We start from the raw sequence: 13,243 nt of genomic DNA on the forward strand, positions 1-13,243 counted from the left end.
TTTGAAGGGTTGTATGTGTCATGTTTTTGTTACAATGAGAAAAAAAATGTTTGCAGAACCTTCTTCACGATAAGTGAATGGACTACTTGCTGAATTATATGAAAGACAAGCACAACACCCGTTGCCAATGACAGCGGCCATTATTTGTTGCAGCGGTCAGTGGGATGGCCAGTTCAATTCTGAGAATTCAGAGGAGCCTTATAATAAAACTCTGACCAATCTAACCATTAATGTCAGCAGGCTGGTGGAAAGAGTGCAACTGACCTCAGCTCCCTCAAACTCCAAACGACCAAGTTTCTCTCAAAGCATCTATGCTGCCTGATCCTATCAGTGCTTTACTAAACTAGAACATTAAATTCAGTCCAGGGAGAGACCCAGAAGTCCCCCTGGCCTATCCCAAACCACCCTATGGTAGCCCCCTGGCCTATCCCAAACCACCCTATGGTAGCCCCCTGCTGAGTGAGGTGACCAGTGGGGGGAACATGCAGGCCCCTTTTTGTGTCGGACCAGGACCCCCTGCTGCTGTTCAATTACACCACAGGCGTCCAGATCTGCCCGTTCATTTGCTGAACCATCCCCTACCATTTACACACTCTCTCTCTCTCTCTGGTGCACACACATATACATGTGTAGCCTCCTTCACACCTAATCACGCCGGTCCAATTTACTTGCAACAGAAAAGCCCCCTTTGGGATTGATCACTGAAGCCGAAGGAAAAGGAAAAGGACAAGAGTGCCCAGTCCTTTAGCCGTCAGATCGCCACACAAATGAAAAAGAGCATATTTCGGGGGTCTTTTTGTTCTCCAGGTTTCCTAGAAGGATCTGGGCAATCAGTGGTGGGATGATGTTGTGCAAAGTGGATGGGATGGGGGGTTGGGGTGGGTCTGTTAATGTGTGTGTGCAGGGGGTAAAGATGGGTTTTCCCAGAGGACATAAGATCGTAAGAAAAAGAGATGAAAAAAAAAAGGAGAGCACCTGTCCACCCTAGTGGCCCCAGCCTCTCGGGTTCCTCAGAGGGCACCCTGAAGTAGCCTCAGCGAGCGAGACGGGAGGGGAGGTGCGCTCACCTGTCAGTTGAGCCAGGTATGAGAGCGGCGACACTTGACCAAGGAAATTAATCATCCCTGACCTCCCATCAATTATCCCTCATTTGCCACGCACTCCGCCCCCCCCCATCCCACCCCCGTTCCCATTCTCTGGGGGGCAGCCATTGCTGCTAAACACAGACACACAAAGAAAGGCTGCAGGAAGTCAGGAGTTGACACCGCAATGGAGGCCTAATGGCGACTGCTGCCGTCTCCTCCAATGCTTGTGTCTCTACCCGTCCCCTGTCATGATCACCCATTGGCAGACAATGGCCGCCATTGTTTGGATCCTCCAGTCCGAGACTCGACAGGAGTTTCACTGATGGCCGACTCCATTCTCCTGTCGCCTGGAGCTTTTTCAGCAGGTACGATATGTGCCTACCAAAGCAAGTTGGAAGGATTGTGCTAATTCGTGCCAAACTATTACAGGTGCTCCTTTCTGAGAAGGTACATCTTAGTCCTCCTCAGCAAAGTCCACCGTCATTTTCTCAAGATGTTGGGGTGGTCTTGAAGATTCCAGTTGTGTACTGAACATATTTAACCACTGAAGTCTTTCGTTGTGTCTGTCTGAGGTATTCATCGGATACAGGCATGTGACATTGTATACATTGCCATCTTGCAAATCTTGCCTAACAGCTTAACCGTGTGTGTGCATATTACTTAAAACTTGGCGCTGTTGCAGAGGAAAAGAATAACACTTAAAACAGAGTATAATTCTGCGGTCTCTCTTTCTCTTTTTATCTTTACTAACCTGTCTCTCTTTGCTTCCGTGGTTCACTGACCTTTATCCTAAACATCAGACGGCACAAAGGAACAGGAACAATGACCACAGGAGGTCAATTACCATCAATTAGGGTAACCCAAGACCCCGGATCTGCACGGAGCTCCCGCAGTGTGGGAGCCTGTCACAGCCCTCGTCTCGTCCCAGCGTCCTTAACAAAGCAGTGCTGGTGTATTCCATTTAAGTGGGTTACTGTTTTTTATGTGGCATGTCCGCCCTCCAGAATTCTCCTTTATCTGTGGCTCTGGAATATTCTGTTTCAGAGTATGTCCCTCTGTTGTGTCCATCTGCTGTGGGAATGGATGGATAGGAGGCCGAGATGAGTTGCACGTCATGCTTGCATGTTCATGTTTTTTTTCGTTCTTTTTGTCATTCTTTGGTGAAGGGCATTTCGCAGGAGACGGCAGATGTATCGCTTATATAGTCAGTGTTGTTGTTGACGTGTTTGACATTACAGTTTTTGTCACACAAGTAGGCAAAGTGGTTTTACTAATTGTGTGTATTTTATGAGGTTTCTGTCCGAAGGTGTTTGAAGTTGCTCGTGAGGTTCTTCTTTAAGTTTTCAGTTACTGCTTTCTCATGTGCCATACATGCCAAGTGGCTTTGATTTGTCTCATGCGATGACGTCATGCACCCTTGAGGAAAGTTGCTGTATGGCATATCCAGATCTAAGGAGAGTGAAAGGGAACCTCAGATAAAAGCAATGCAAAGCAAATTGCCCCCCTCCATCCCTTTTGCTTCCATCAAAACATGAAGAAATCTTTGTTCAGCTTGAAAATGGATATTTCGGAACGGGAATGCAACTGTCTCTGGTAAATGAACAGAAATGAACTTGAATGAGATGGGGTTTTATGGATAACTTCCTTCAGTAAAGCTTTGTTTTTCCAAGCCTGGTGATTTGAGTGGATCTGTGTTGCTGAGGAGTCCATTGTATCCATTACAAAGGTTATCTACAGACACATTTTTTAAAAACAAACTTTGTAGTCCACAAATCTATGGCAACATTAAAAAGCTCTTAAGTTAGTACTTCTGGATCTGAGCCTCTTGAAGTCCAATTCCCTTTGAAGTACAGAGCAGGGCAAACTAAACCTGAAAAAGGCCATTGTTAAAAAGAAAGGCTGCCTGTTGGTCTGGCATTCTGTCCGGCCTGCCACGCAGCGGCTTGCCATCTGGCCAAGGAAAGGGTTAACAGGCCCTGGAGGTTTGAAGCCAGCGCTAATGGCCCTGGAAAAGACGATGAGGTCATGTTCACACCGCCCTGTGCTTCGGCGGGATTTACAGTTTGGGCAGGGATGCTGCGCATGAGTGTGTGTGGCATGTGCTGAATTATGTAAGCACTCACACACATACACACAAGCACAGGAAAAGAATAGGCCCTGTTCACGGGCAATAGTAAAACACTACTTTGTGTTTTTCTTTGTCACCTAAAATACCTAAGATGGTTTTAAGATTCAGTGAGTAAACCTGTTTATCTTGAACATTTGGATGAGTAAAACATTATTGTGTACATTTGTTGTTGAGGGTTGGACTGATCATTACAGAGAAATGAACATAATCAATTATAATATGAATACATACAAAAGTCTAAGTGGTGGTCAAGCTCCAGATGAACGGTTCGGAGCATTTCACCCAAAAAGATAAATCAGTCCAGATTCTGAAAAGTTGATTCGGAGCCAAAATAGTTGTTTTTTTCCCCTGTGAACCGATGTGGGTGTGTCATTCGACAGGTTAGTTAGGCACCCTACACCCTTCATTGATGACACATCATAGGTTACGTTCAAAACGGGTGGAAATGCAGGCTGATTCACTAATGCCAAGGTTCAAAGAATTTTAAACGGAACCGGTTCAAAAACCAGTTATCTGGTGGTTGAAAAAGCCCTGTCTGAATCAACAATATTATTTCAGATGAAGCAAGCAAACAACAAAAATGTTTGTTCAAACATTCTACCCAAGTCTACCCAAAGAGCGTGCAATTCATTTTTCCTCTTATACCTTCATAGCTGTCAGCTTCCGTGCCCGCACTGTCACATGACCACAAAGAGGTCTGCCTGTCTGCGCCCTGTGAGAGCGAGCTCACGCAGCACTCTCTTGGATCTATAGCCAGATGGGGGGCCATTAAAGCCAAAGCCCCAGCCTTTGTTTTCCATGGCACAAGTGATAAAATATTGATGGAAAAATAGAAATATTTTGCCTCATGCTTAATGTAGCCCATCCGAGAGGGGTTAATGAGTGTTTTGGACCCTCCGGTCTCAAGTTTCACTGCATGGTCTCTACGCTAACCTGTGCTTCGACACAGTCAATGGACTTTGGAGTTGTGTCCCTGTGGGTCATGTTAAATCGATAACTCTTTGCAGCATTGGGTAGTACTGGTGACCAAACACTGGTAGGGAACAGTTCCTGAAGGCATTATATCTTGTGAAGTCTAACATCTGCTCTATGCTATCAGCTTTCATTTTCTTGTCACGCATGCTTTACACTTCCTGGTGATCAACCTGGAAATACTATACTTGAGAATACTACTATAGTAAGAATGTGAAAAATAATCCATATGAATATTAGTAGCATACCTAATCCACCTTATGATAATGTTTTAGTTCCCTGCAATGTTTGTCTCACAATTTCAGTTCCTTTAGGTCCAATTATTCAGTCTCTCACACACATAAATATCTGAAGCAGGCAGGCACTCAATAATAACACTCTCACTCTCATTCTCACTCCCACTCTCACTCACTCTGTCTTTCTCTCTATCTCTCTCTCTCTTTATCTCTCTTGTACTCATAACCAGCTGCAGGATGCTGCCAAAACAAGCCCTAAGCCCAATGAATGGGAGTCTCGTTGCCCCCTGGGTGACAGTAATGCAGCATGTTTACCTCAATCAATAGCTTCATTTTCCTCCACGTGATGGCTATGTGCTTTGCTGTTCACACCCCCGTACCCCCACACAGACAGACACACTCGCCACTTCAACCCCCCGCCCCCAACACACACACACACACAAATACGCACACATCTCCCCGCCCGGGGCCGGTTGCTTTGTTTGCTAGCTCGTTATGTCTTTCGATTGGTTGCTGTTATGAGAGGTAAAAGTCAAAGGGGGAAACCCCTGCTGATCCTGAGGGGCTAAGACCCCTTCACCCTCTTAAGAACGTCCCTGGGTACCCACCTTCCGCACACACTCCCACAGCCCAACTCGCCTTTTAATGGCCACTCCGACTCTGTCAAAAGCACCGTCCGTTTTTATGAGATTTGTTTAATGCAGCTCTGGAGCAGTTGTTTGCGTTGTTACGCCCTGGCTAGTTAAATGAAGATGGATATGGGAGTCTTGGCCTGTGGTTCCACACTGAGGATTCTAGGTTTCTTGGGAGTTCATAAAAAGAGGGCCTATGGAATGCGCCATCACAGGCGATGAGATCATGCCGCGTGGCGTACTATCTGTTCAGCACTGATACACTTGTGAAATTATTGTCCCAAGTGTTGTATGCTTCTTTTTACAAAAATGTGTCGATACACGTGTATCCGCTGACAGTGACCATCTGGGCCCAAACAGAGACAGATCGGCCTCAGCCTCTCCAACAGGGACACACAGTGAAGACTACTGCTGATTAGCCACTAGAGGGGGTGAGCTGGCATCACAAGAGTGAGATGTGTCACTGTTACTCCTCTGTAATTGCATGCTGCTACTGAGTGGAGAGTGTGAAATAAAATATATTGAATGTTAAATCATTTACAGTCAAGATGCATATTTTACGTAGGTATGGGAATAGGTCATTGTGTGAGTATTTCTGAGTTGTACATTGCTAAGTATAGCTTGTGCACTGCACTAACAAATAAACTGCAGTATTTTACGACTGCATCATGCATCCATAAACTAACACATCCATTGTAATTGTCTCACTTAAATGTTTTTTTTTTTCTTGCAGGGTTTAATTGAGCTATTGTAAATGCCACATGTTTTCACTTCTCTAAACCTATAGTGATACAACCTGCACAGCCTTTGAGGACTTCTGAGATGGAGGAAAAATTGCAAGTATTTAAACCTATAATTTACCTATAATTGACAGTCATTGTGAAACAGAGGCACCATCATTTTGTGGTTATAATATCAGAATGAGATGTGTACATCTGGCAAGGGGACAGTGGTTTTAAAAAAGACGTTGTCTTAAAAATCCATCACATATCAATATCCATTGCATGCTTTCATTACTGCTATCGTGAGGGACAAACAGTCACTCTCACTTCTGTCTGCCCCTGGGGTCCTGTTTATATTTCCTACAACATTGTGTTTTTATGTATAATTTGAACACTTCATGAGAGGTAGGACATCACTTGTACAGAATTCAAGATTTTATAGATTCACAGACTTGTGGCATAATCTGGACAGAAGGCGGAAGATTTGTCTTCGAGAAGGGCACCGCACCATACAAATGAAAAAAAAAAACACACTTATTGTGTTAGTGCATGGTGAGGGGATCTGGCAAACAAGCCCATTTAGCCATTATTTCCCCACAGTCCCCAGCAAGCGCACAATGAGGCGAACAGGCTTGACGGCGGAGGACTTGAGAAAAGGGAAGAATGGGGCAGGTGGGAGGGGAGGGTGAGGTAGGAAGACAGGAGGAGAAGAGAAGACAAGATGGTGGTGGGGGGGGGGGGGGTATAGTGATGACCAAGGAGGGGGTCACTGTGTCCCAGCAGAGAGAGGGAGAGGGAAATAGTGGAAAACATCTGTAATTTTCACCGCAGGAACCTGGCATAATTGCGTCATTTAAAAATCCAGATACAACGCTGATTCAAGGCAAAGTGGTCGGGGTGCGACGTGGGGGCGGCTGTGTGGGGCGGCTGGGGGAGTGGTGGGTGGGAAGCATTACACTGACTGAAAGAGAGAGAAGAAAGAAAGCCAGTGAGAACACAAAGAGATAAAAGAGTGTGTTTGTGATGATAGGACAAGTAAAAAAAAAAAGAGACCATTCACCTGCCGCTTTTCTCTTTTTTTTTATTTTTATTTCAAGCTGGAAGTAACCTGTCAAGGGTCTGGGCTTTTCTTTAGAGGACTCCCCAGGCTGCGATAATGCCTCCCTATTATGTCTGTCGCAGAATTGTCATATTTACTTGTAGGTGTTTTTCTCGATATCCCCACTGCGCTTTTTAGCTCCATTTAAGTTTCTCTCAATTTATAATTGGTTCCTCTTTGTCACTGGTGAGAAAAGCGCTCTAACCAAACACTTCATTAAATTGCTATCATCCCCTCTTAGAGTGTGAGTCATTGTGCAGGAAGAGATTTGTCTTCTGGCGGCAGACTAAGTTAGATGAACAAGAACAATTTTATGCAACGAATATACTGTACATTTCTATGAAGTCATATTGTATACAATACTCTGCATGTGCTTAGCTTTTGTTTGGGATGATTTTTTTAATTGACTTATCTTCAGCCAAATCATAATTTGTTATCCACAGAACTTGTACACTAAGGTGTACAAATATTTTATCTGTATCAGTGGTGAAGAATAGAACTGCACTTTTTGGTAACACTTTAGTTTAGGGAATGCATGGTAGCCTTATTCAACAATTTCTTATTCATACTAAATACTATTCTTGATCAATTCTTAATAAGCAGCTAGTTGGTCTTGATCTAAGGTTTTTGATATATAGTGTAGACCAAAATAGAAACTTTATGGCCCTCTAATACTGTCTTAATATGTGATTATTCTGTAAGAGTCAAGAACCTCTATTTTGATCCATATGTATCCTTAGATCAAGACCAACTAGTTGCTTATGAAGGGCTTACCTACAATAAATGACCTACTTTTAAGAATAAGAAACTGTTCCATAAAGACTAAGAAATAGCAATGATGTTAATAAATACACACCTTGCTGAGTAATACATACACACGAGAGTTGGAGCGGTGTCAATATCTCAACAGCAGTAGTGGTGCCAAAAATAGAGGTGAACGGGAATAATAAAGGGAGCTTAAGAAGAACAATAGTTAATTTGCCAGCTGTGTCCCCTAAACTGAAGTGTCACCCACTTTTTCAATAAAACACATTTTTTTGTGTACACATGTATTTGTCAGGAAATTTGGGATGACCCAAAACACTTGAACTTCCTTCAAAGTGTGTTTTACGGGTGATTAGGTCCCATGTGTGGCACTGGATATCTCACTGTTTGAAATGCATGGTTACCTCATAAAAACCTGCTAATTGATCTATTTATTTATATACATAGTGGATATTTATTGGTGCATTAAATACCATAAAGCATAATTGGATTAAACTGAATCTCATGACAAACCCCAGTGTTTTGGCAGGAGTTCAGTATGTTATGTGATGTCTCAGAATGCAAAACTGTAGACATTTGCTTTAAGAGCTGTGGTATTCTTACATTTTTACAATGTTATGTAAATACAGGCATCCAATAAAGTTCCGTTGTTCCCTTTCAAGACTGCTGGCTTTTTTTGTGTTGCACATAGAAGACCAATTATTTACAAAGCACTATGTTACATAATTATATATTAATTCCACATTCACTTTTCTGTCTATGTACATGTCTCCATACTGAATTAATTGTGCAGAATTAAACTTTATTTTACATGTGTGTGTGCGCGCGCATACATGGTTAGGATACTTGTAGGATCCTACAAGTATTTTTGTAGGAAAGTGTTTGTATATAATATCCTCTAATCTCGGCACTGCTACAACAGCGCCTGCTACTACAGCGGCGCTCGGGGAGCAGTGAGGGGTTAGGTGCCTTGCTCAAGGGCACTTCAGCCGTTCCTACTGCCGGGGTTCGAACCGGCAACGCTCCAGTTAGAAGTCCGAAGGAGGCTAACCAGTAGACCACGGCCAAGTTTTTGAGATTCAGGGTACAGTACTGTAAAAATAGGGGTACAAGGAGGAGAAAGAACAACAACGAATTGCAAAGAGTAAAGCAAAATAGTAATTTTATCAATTTTGAACTACTATGATTGAACATGTTTTCGTTCATCTAAAGAGAATGACGGAAAAATATAAAATTTGTTTTAAAATTACAGTTTTTCTCAATTGCTAAAACACTAAAACCCATTGGCTGAACAAAGTTCTCAGTTGTCTAAACTCATTTAGCTAATTGTTCAGTCTGGTGTCAATACATTAAACCATTTCACATGGTAAAACACAATTTGCAGATCTCACTTACACTTTTCAGCAAAAAGTAAAGTAAACACATTCTCATTCTCAAAACACATTCTGCACTGTAATGCACATGTCATCCATACTGGTAAACACAAGTGGCATAATTAAATACAAATAGAGCAGACATGTCATTGATTAAACACAACCACTCAAAATTGATTTCACTTGTTTCAAATGATATGACAACCAATATAAGCCAGTTCAGAGAGCAAACAGGTTGTTGAAGGTGGGAATGAGAAAGTCTGAGAATGGATCGAAGAAACTATGTGAGAGGAAGAGTGCTTATGCGAAGTGGGCGACGAGGAAGAACATGAAAAAATGCAAAGAGCAAAGCACAGTAGTAATCAATTTTGAGCTATTATGATAGAACATGATTTTGTTCATCAAAAGACAATGACCGAATATGAAATTTGTTTTGAGATTAAAAATGTACTTCTCCCTGAGAACTATGTTTTGAACAATGTGTTTTCTATTTTTGGGTGTAAATTGTTTACTGACTGCTTGATAGTGTATATCATTTTGATCACTTTGTTTATGATTTGAGAGCAGTGTTTGGTTTTGAGTACTGTTAAATCTGTTTTGAGGCGAAAGTTTCATGTTGCAAGAGGAGTTAGAGGTTTTGTAAATAGTGCTTGAAGATAAGGTTTTGTGTTTAATGTTTCACGAAAATGGAGAAAGGTCTCAGAAATTGTGTTTTAGCACTTGAGAAAAACAGTACTTCTAGAGACAACATGGCCAGTTCCTCCCATCAAAATCTATTTCTATAGAACTGCCATCATTCACACACACTGCCAGGCACCCAGCCTTAGAATTTCTGAACAGAAAGACAGAGGACCAAGGGTATCTCTGCATCTCCCCCTGATTAGACACACACACACACACACACACACACACACACACACTGTCACACACACTTTTTTTCCACACTCATTCTCACTTTCTCTGTCAAACACATGAACACTCTTTCATATATACACATACTCACTCCATCTTTCTCTCTCTCATACATACAAACTCACGCCTTAAAAACACAGATGGAAGAGGAAATCCTGACACCTGATCAGCTTTGAAAGTTAATCACTCTCAGCGCTATCCAGAATTACGGACTCTCTCTGCCTGCCATCCACCTCATACACGGCGAAACCAATTCTCTCTGTCAGCACCTACTTTCCACACGTTGCGAGAGAAAATCCCCCCGTGCAACTGAGTCTATAATTGCTCCAAACGTCTGATTTCAACTTCAATTGCATCCAAATTTTGACCTCACACCCAACCCTCCCACCCACAGACCAAGCCAGCCGCTCTCAAGTCTGAATACATTGCCTGCCAGATGGTAGCAATAGCTAAGATCAGACCTCTTGCGCTGAATGAGAGATCTTCATTTGGATGTGTCCGTCTGGCAAAGGCTGATGGCAGCCCATGATTTTCCTGACAGATTTTGTGCAGGTGATAAAATGCTCCAGGCTGATGGGCTTATGGAAATTGATACCTTGGTGCGTCCATGTGGTCAAATTTAGTTCTCTGTCAATCTTCCTGTCATCTGGGACAGAGAAAGAGATAGGAAAGAGAAAGAGATAGATAGGAAGAGTGGAACAGATGTCATCAAAATAAATCAGGCCTCAGGACTCATTGTAGTTTTGATGGCAATGTTAATTATACAATGCATTTAAAGGAGGAAGATACAATTGTCATACTTTTTCTTTTATTACATGGAAATAAGTACTGGTACTTTGTGTGGTGGTGATTAGGCCTATACTCTTTTTGCCCTTGATGTAGCTATTCCTTTTACTTTGACATATGCGGCAGTTTCAAGTTACAGGATTTTAATATTAGGTTTGAGTGCAATTCTGGGGCTGTTTTGCATAAACAGGCTGGAAAATTGGTGGCAATTTTGATGCATTTAACTCCGCTTACACTCACTTTCTGCCAGATGTGCAAAGTTAGATGTTTCCACATGTGGAGTTTTGAGGATATTCCAAATAAATCCATCTATTCTCAACTTACACAACCTCCTCAAACTTTAGCTAGGAGGCCTTCCAGTGTCCTGTGGCCCAAAATACTTGTTAACAAAACAAGTAGGTCAATAAGACAAACAGACAAGAAACCAAACAAACAAGGGATAAAATCAAATATATTTAACACATGTAGTGATGCTGAACCATTAAAATATTGAAATGCTTGGAAATCAGACTTGAATAAGACATAACACAACTTATAAGACAGGACAAAAGAAAGAACAGCACAGACAGGGAGGTAAGGAGGATTAGGAGAGTGAGGAGGAGGGGGCTGGGAGCATATTCAAGTTCAAAAGGCAAATAGCCTCAAAAGTAAAGGTAGCCTTCTTCCTGTAGTCCTAGCCAGAGGACAGCGCAGACGCCTGCCAGAGGGCAGCCATTCAAAAACTCTAGGACATGGAGTCTTCTAAGATGCAGTTGGCTTTCCTTAGTGTTGCCTTGTCGTACAGTGATGTCAGAGACTGAAGAGGGTGGTCACAGAGGTTTCACAATCCTTTGAAAGGCCTTCATGACAAGGGAGGTGAGGGTATGGGCTGCTCTTCTTGGGAATGGGAATAATTGTGGAGTGTTTCCATGACTGTGGGACAGTGGCAGAGGATAGAGACCTCTGGAAAATCTGCTGGAAAACTCCTCCAAGCTACTCAGCACAGTATTTTAGTGTGTAACCGCAGATGTGATCTGGAAAAGGGGCTTTCTTGATCTGTGTCCTCCTCAAACATTCCACCATAGTTTTGTTTCAAACCATATTCTGTTTGCCTGACAAATGTTTTTGACAGTATAGACATAATGCTGTTCTTGATTAATAGCCTGTGCCTTAAGAAGAGAGACTGTGCTGTTACAACCTTCGGCCCATTCATTGCATAATGCTCACATAACAGGCAGCCGTGGCCTACTAGCGCTTCGGACTTGTAACCGGAGGGTTGCCGGTTCGAACCCCGACCAGTAGGCATGGCTGAAGTGCCCTTGAGCAAGGCACCTAACCCCTCACTGCTCCCCGAGTGCCGCTGTTGTTGACGGCAGCTCACTGCGCCGGGATATGTGTGTGTGCTTCACCTCACTGTGTTCACTGTGTGGTGAGTGTGTTTCACTAATTCACGAAATTTCTCTCACGGGATCCACAGAGTATATATACTTATACTTACTTATACTATAAAGCCTTGTCTCAATTCACAAATATACAATGTATCTTCCCTTTGGTTGCTGGCCTCTTTGGTGTTGATGGTGTTTGTATTACATAACTGTGTTTATACACTTGTTTTTAAATGTATTTAGTTCTTTACAGTGGTTTTGAGTATACAATTTTGCAAATGTAAATGACTCTAATGCCAGATTTTAAGATGCCCTGAGCTTTTTGGTGAATTCTGATAGCCAAAAACCACATTTGGGTTGATCTTCGCCTTATTAACTCTATTGCATACATACAGACAGATGATGGTTATTATGTGAGACGATATTTATTGCCTAGTAGTCTATGTGATAAAACATCCAGTAAAAGAGTTGACTTTATAAAATACAAATGTAACTTCCTCTGTTTATTTCTTTTAGTAACCAATAACGGCATGGCCCTTATTTATTTAGTGTGTAGGTCTCCACGGTTCGCCATATTGCATGCTTTGTCTGACACTGCCTTGTCTCTGAGGTTTGTGAAAATAGGCAGTAAAAGAAATGCTTCATAAGTTGATTTCAGTCGCTGACGAAATTCTCTCGCGATATTTCAACTCCACGGGTTTCATTTCCTGTTCCGGGGTCGGCGCGTGTTGCCTGATCGTCTTGCTCGCTACTGGGCTAAAGAGTTTTTTTTCGGATGTGTTGCTGAACGCTGCCGTAGTAGGGATGATGATGATGGCGGAGCTGGTGCAGGGACAGGCCTCGGTGGCTCAGCCTGGGATGAAAGCAGACGGCTTCGCCGACGCTTTACACCGGGCCCGACAGGTAATACAATTGACAGAGAGGAATCTTTTTGAAATCGCGTAAGATTAGAGCTAGGCCGTTCAGGGTGGGGGAGGAGTGTACTTTTAAGCAGCGTATCCCCAGCCCCCCTCACCCGCTGAGAACACACTCTTGTGCACATACTAAGCTAGCATAACTGGCTACACAAGGTCCAAGTGTTAAGACTGCATGGCTGTGCGTGCAGATTAAGAGAATGTGGGCCAGAAGACGCCCAACAAACTATCAACAATTAACTCTTAAGCTAATAA

The 13,243-nt window shown here is 42.7% G+C and overlaps 1 protein-coding gene across 8 annotated transcripts in view; it reads left to right on the top strand.

Annotated features, from left to right (window-relative positions):
* The first annotated feature begins 12,804 nt into the window (after nt 1–12,804).
* Nucleotides 12,805–13,243, top strand: part of fubp3 (far upstream element (FUSE) binding protein 3) — a 35,361-nt gene continuing 34,922 nt past the window's right edge. For 4 of the 8 annotated variants that reach the window (XM_076284227.1, XM_076284228.1, XM_076284232.1 and 1 more), the window contains exon 1: nt 12,808–12,977. In XM_076284227.1, the coding sequence (XP_076140342.1) occupies nt 12,879–12,977 (99 nt within the window). In that variant the 5' untranslated portion in view covers nt 12,808–12,878. Of the gene's footprint in view, nt 12,978–13,243 lie in introns of all 8 variants that reach the window. The other 4 variants (XM_076284229.1, XM_076284230.1, XM_076284226.1 and 1 more) reach the window with 3 other exon arrangements.

Source organism: Alosa pseudoharengus, unplaced genomic scaffold (genome assembly GCF_046254945.1).
Source record: "Alosa pseudoharengus isolate Yale_2024_CS ecotype anadromous, Long Island Sound unplaced genomic scaffold, YU_APseudo_1.1 YU_APseudo_1.1_scf_14, whole genome shotgun sequence".
NCBI classification, from domain to species: Eukaryota; Metazoa; Chordata; class Actinopteri; order Clupeiformes; family Clupeidae; genus Alosa; species Alosa pseudoharengus.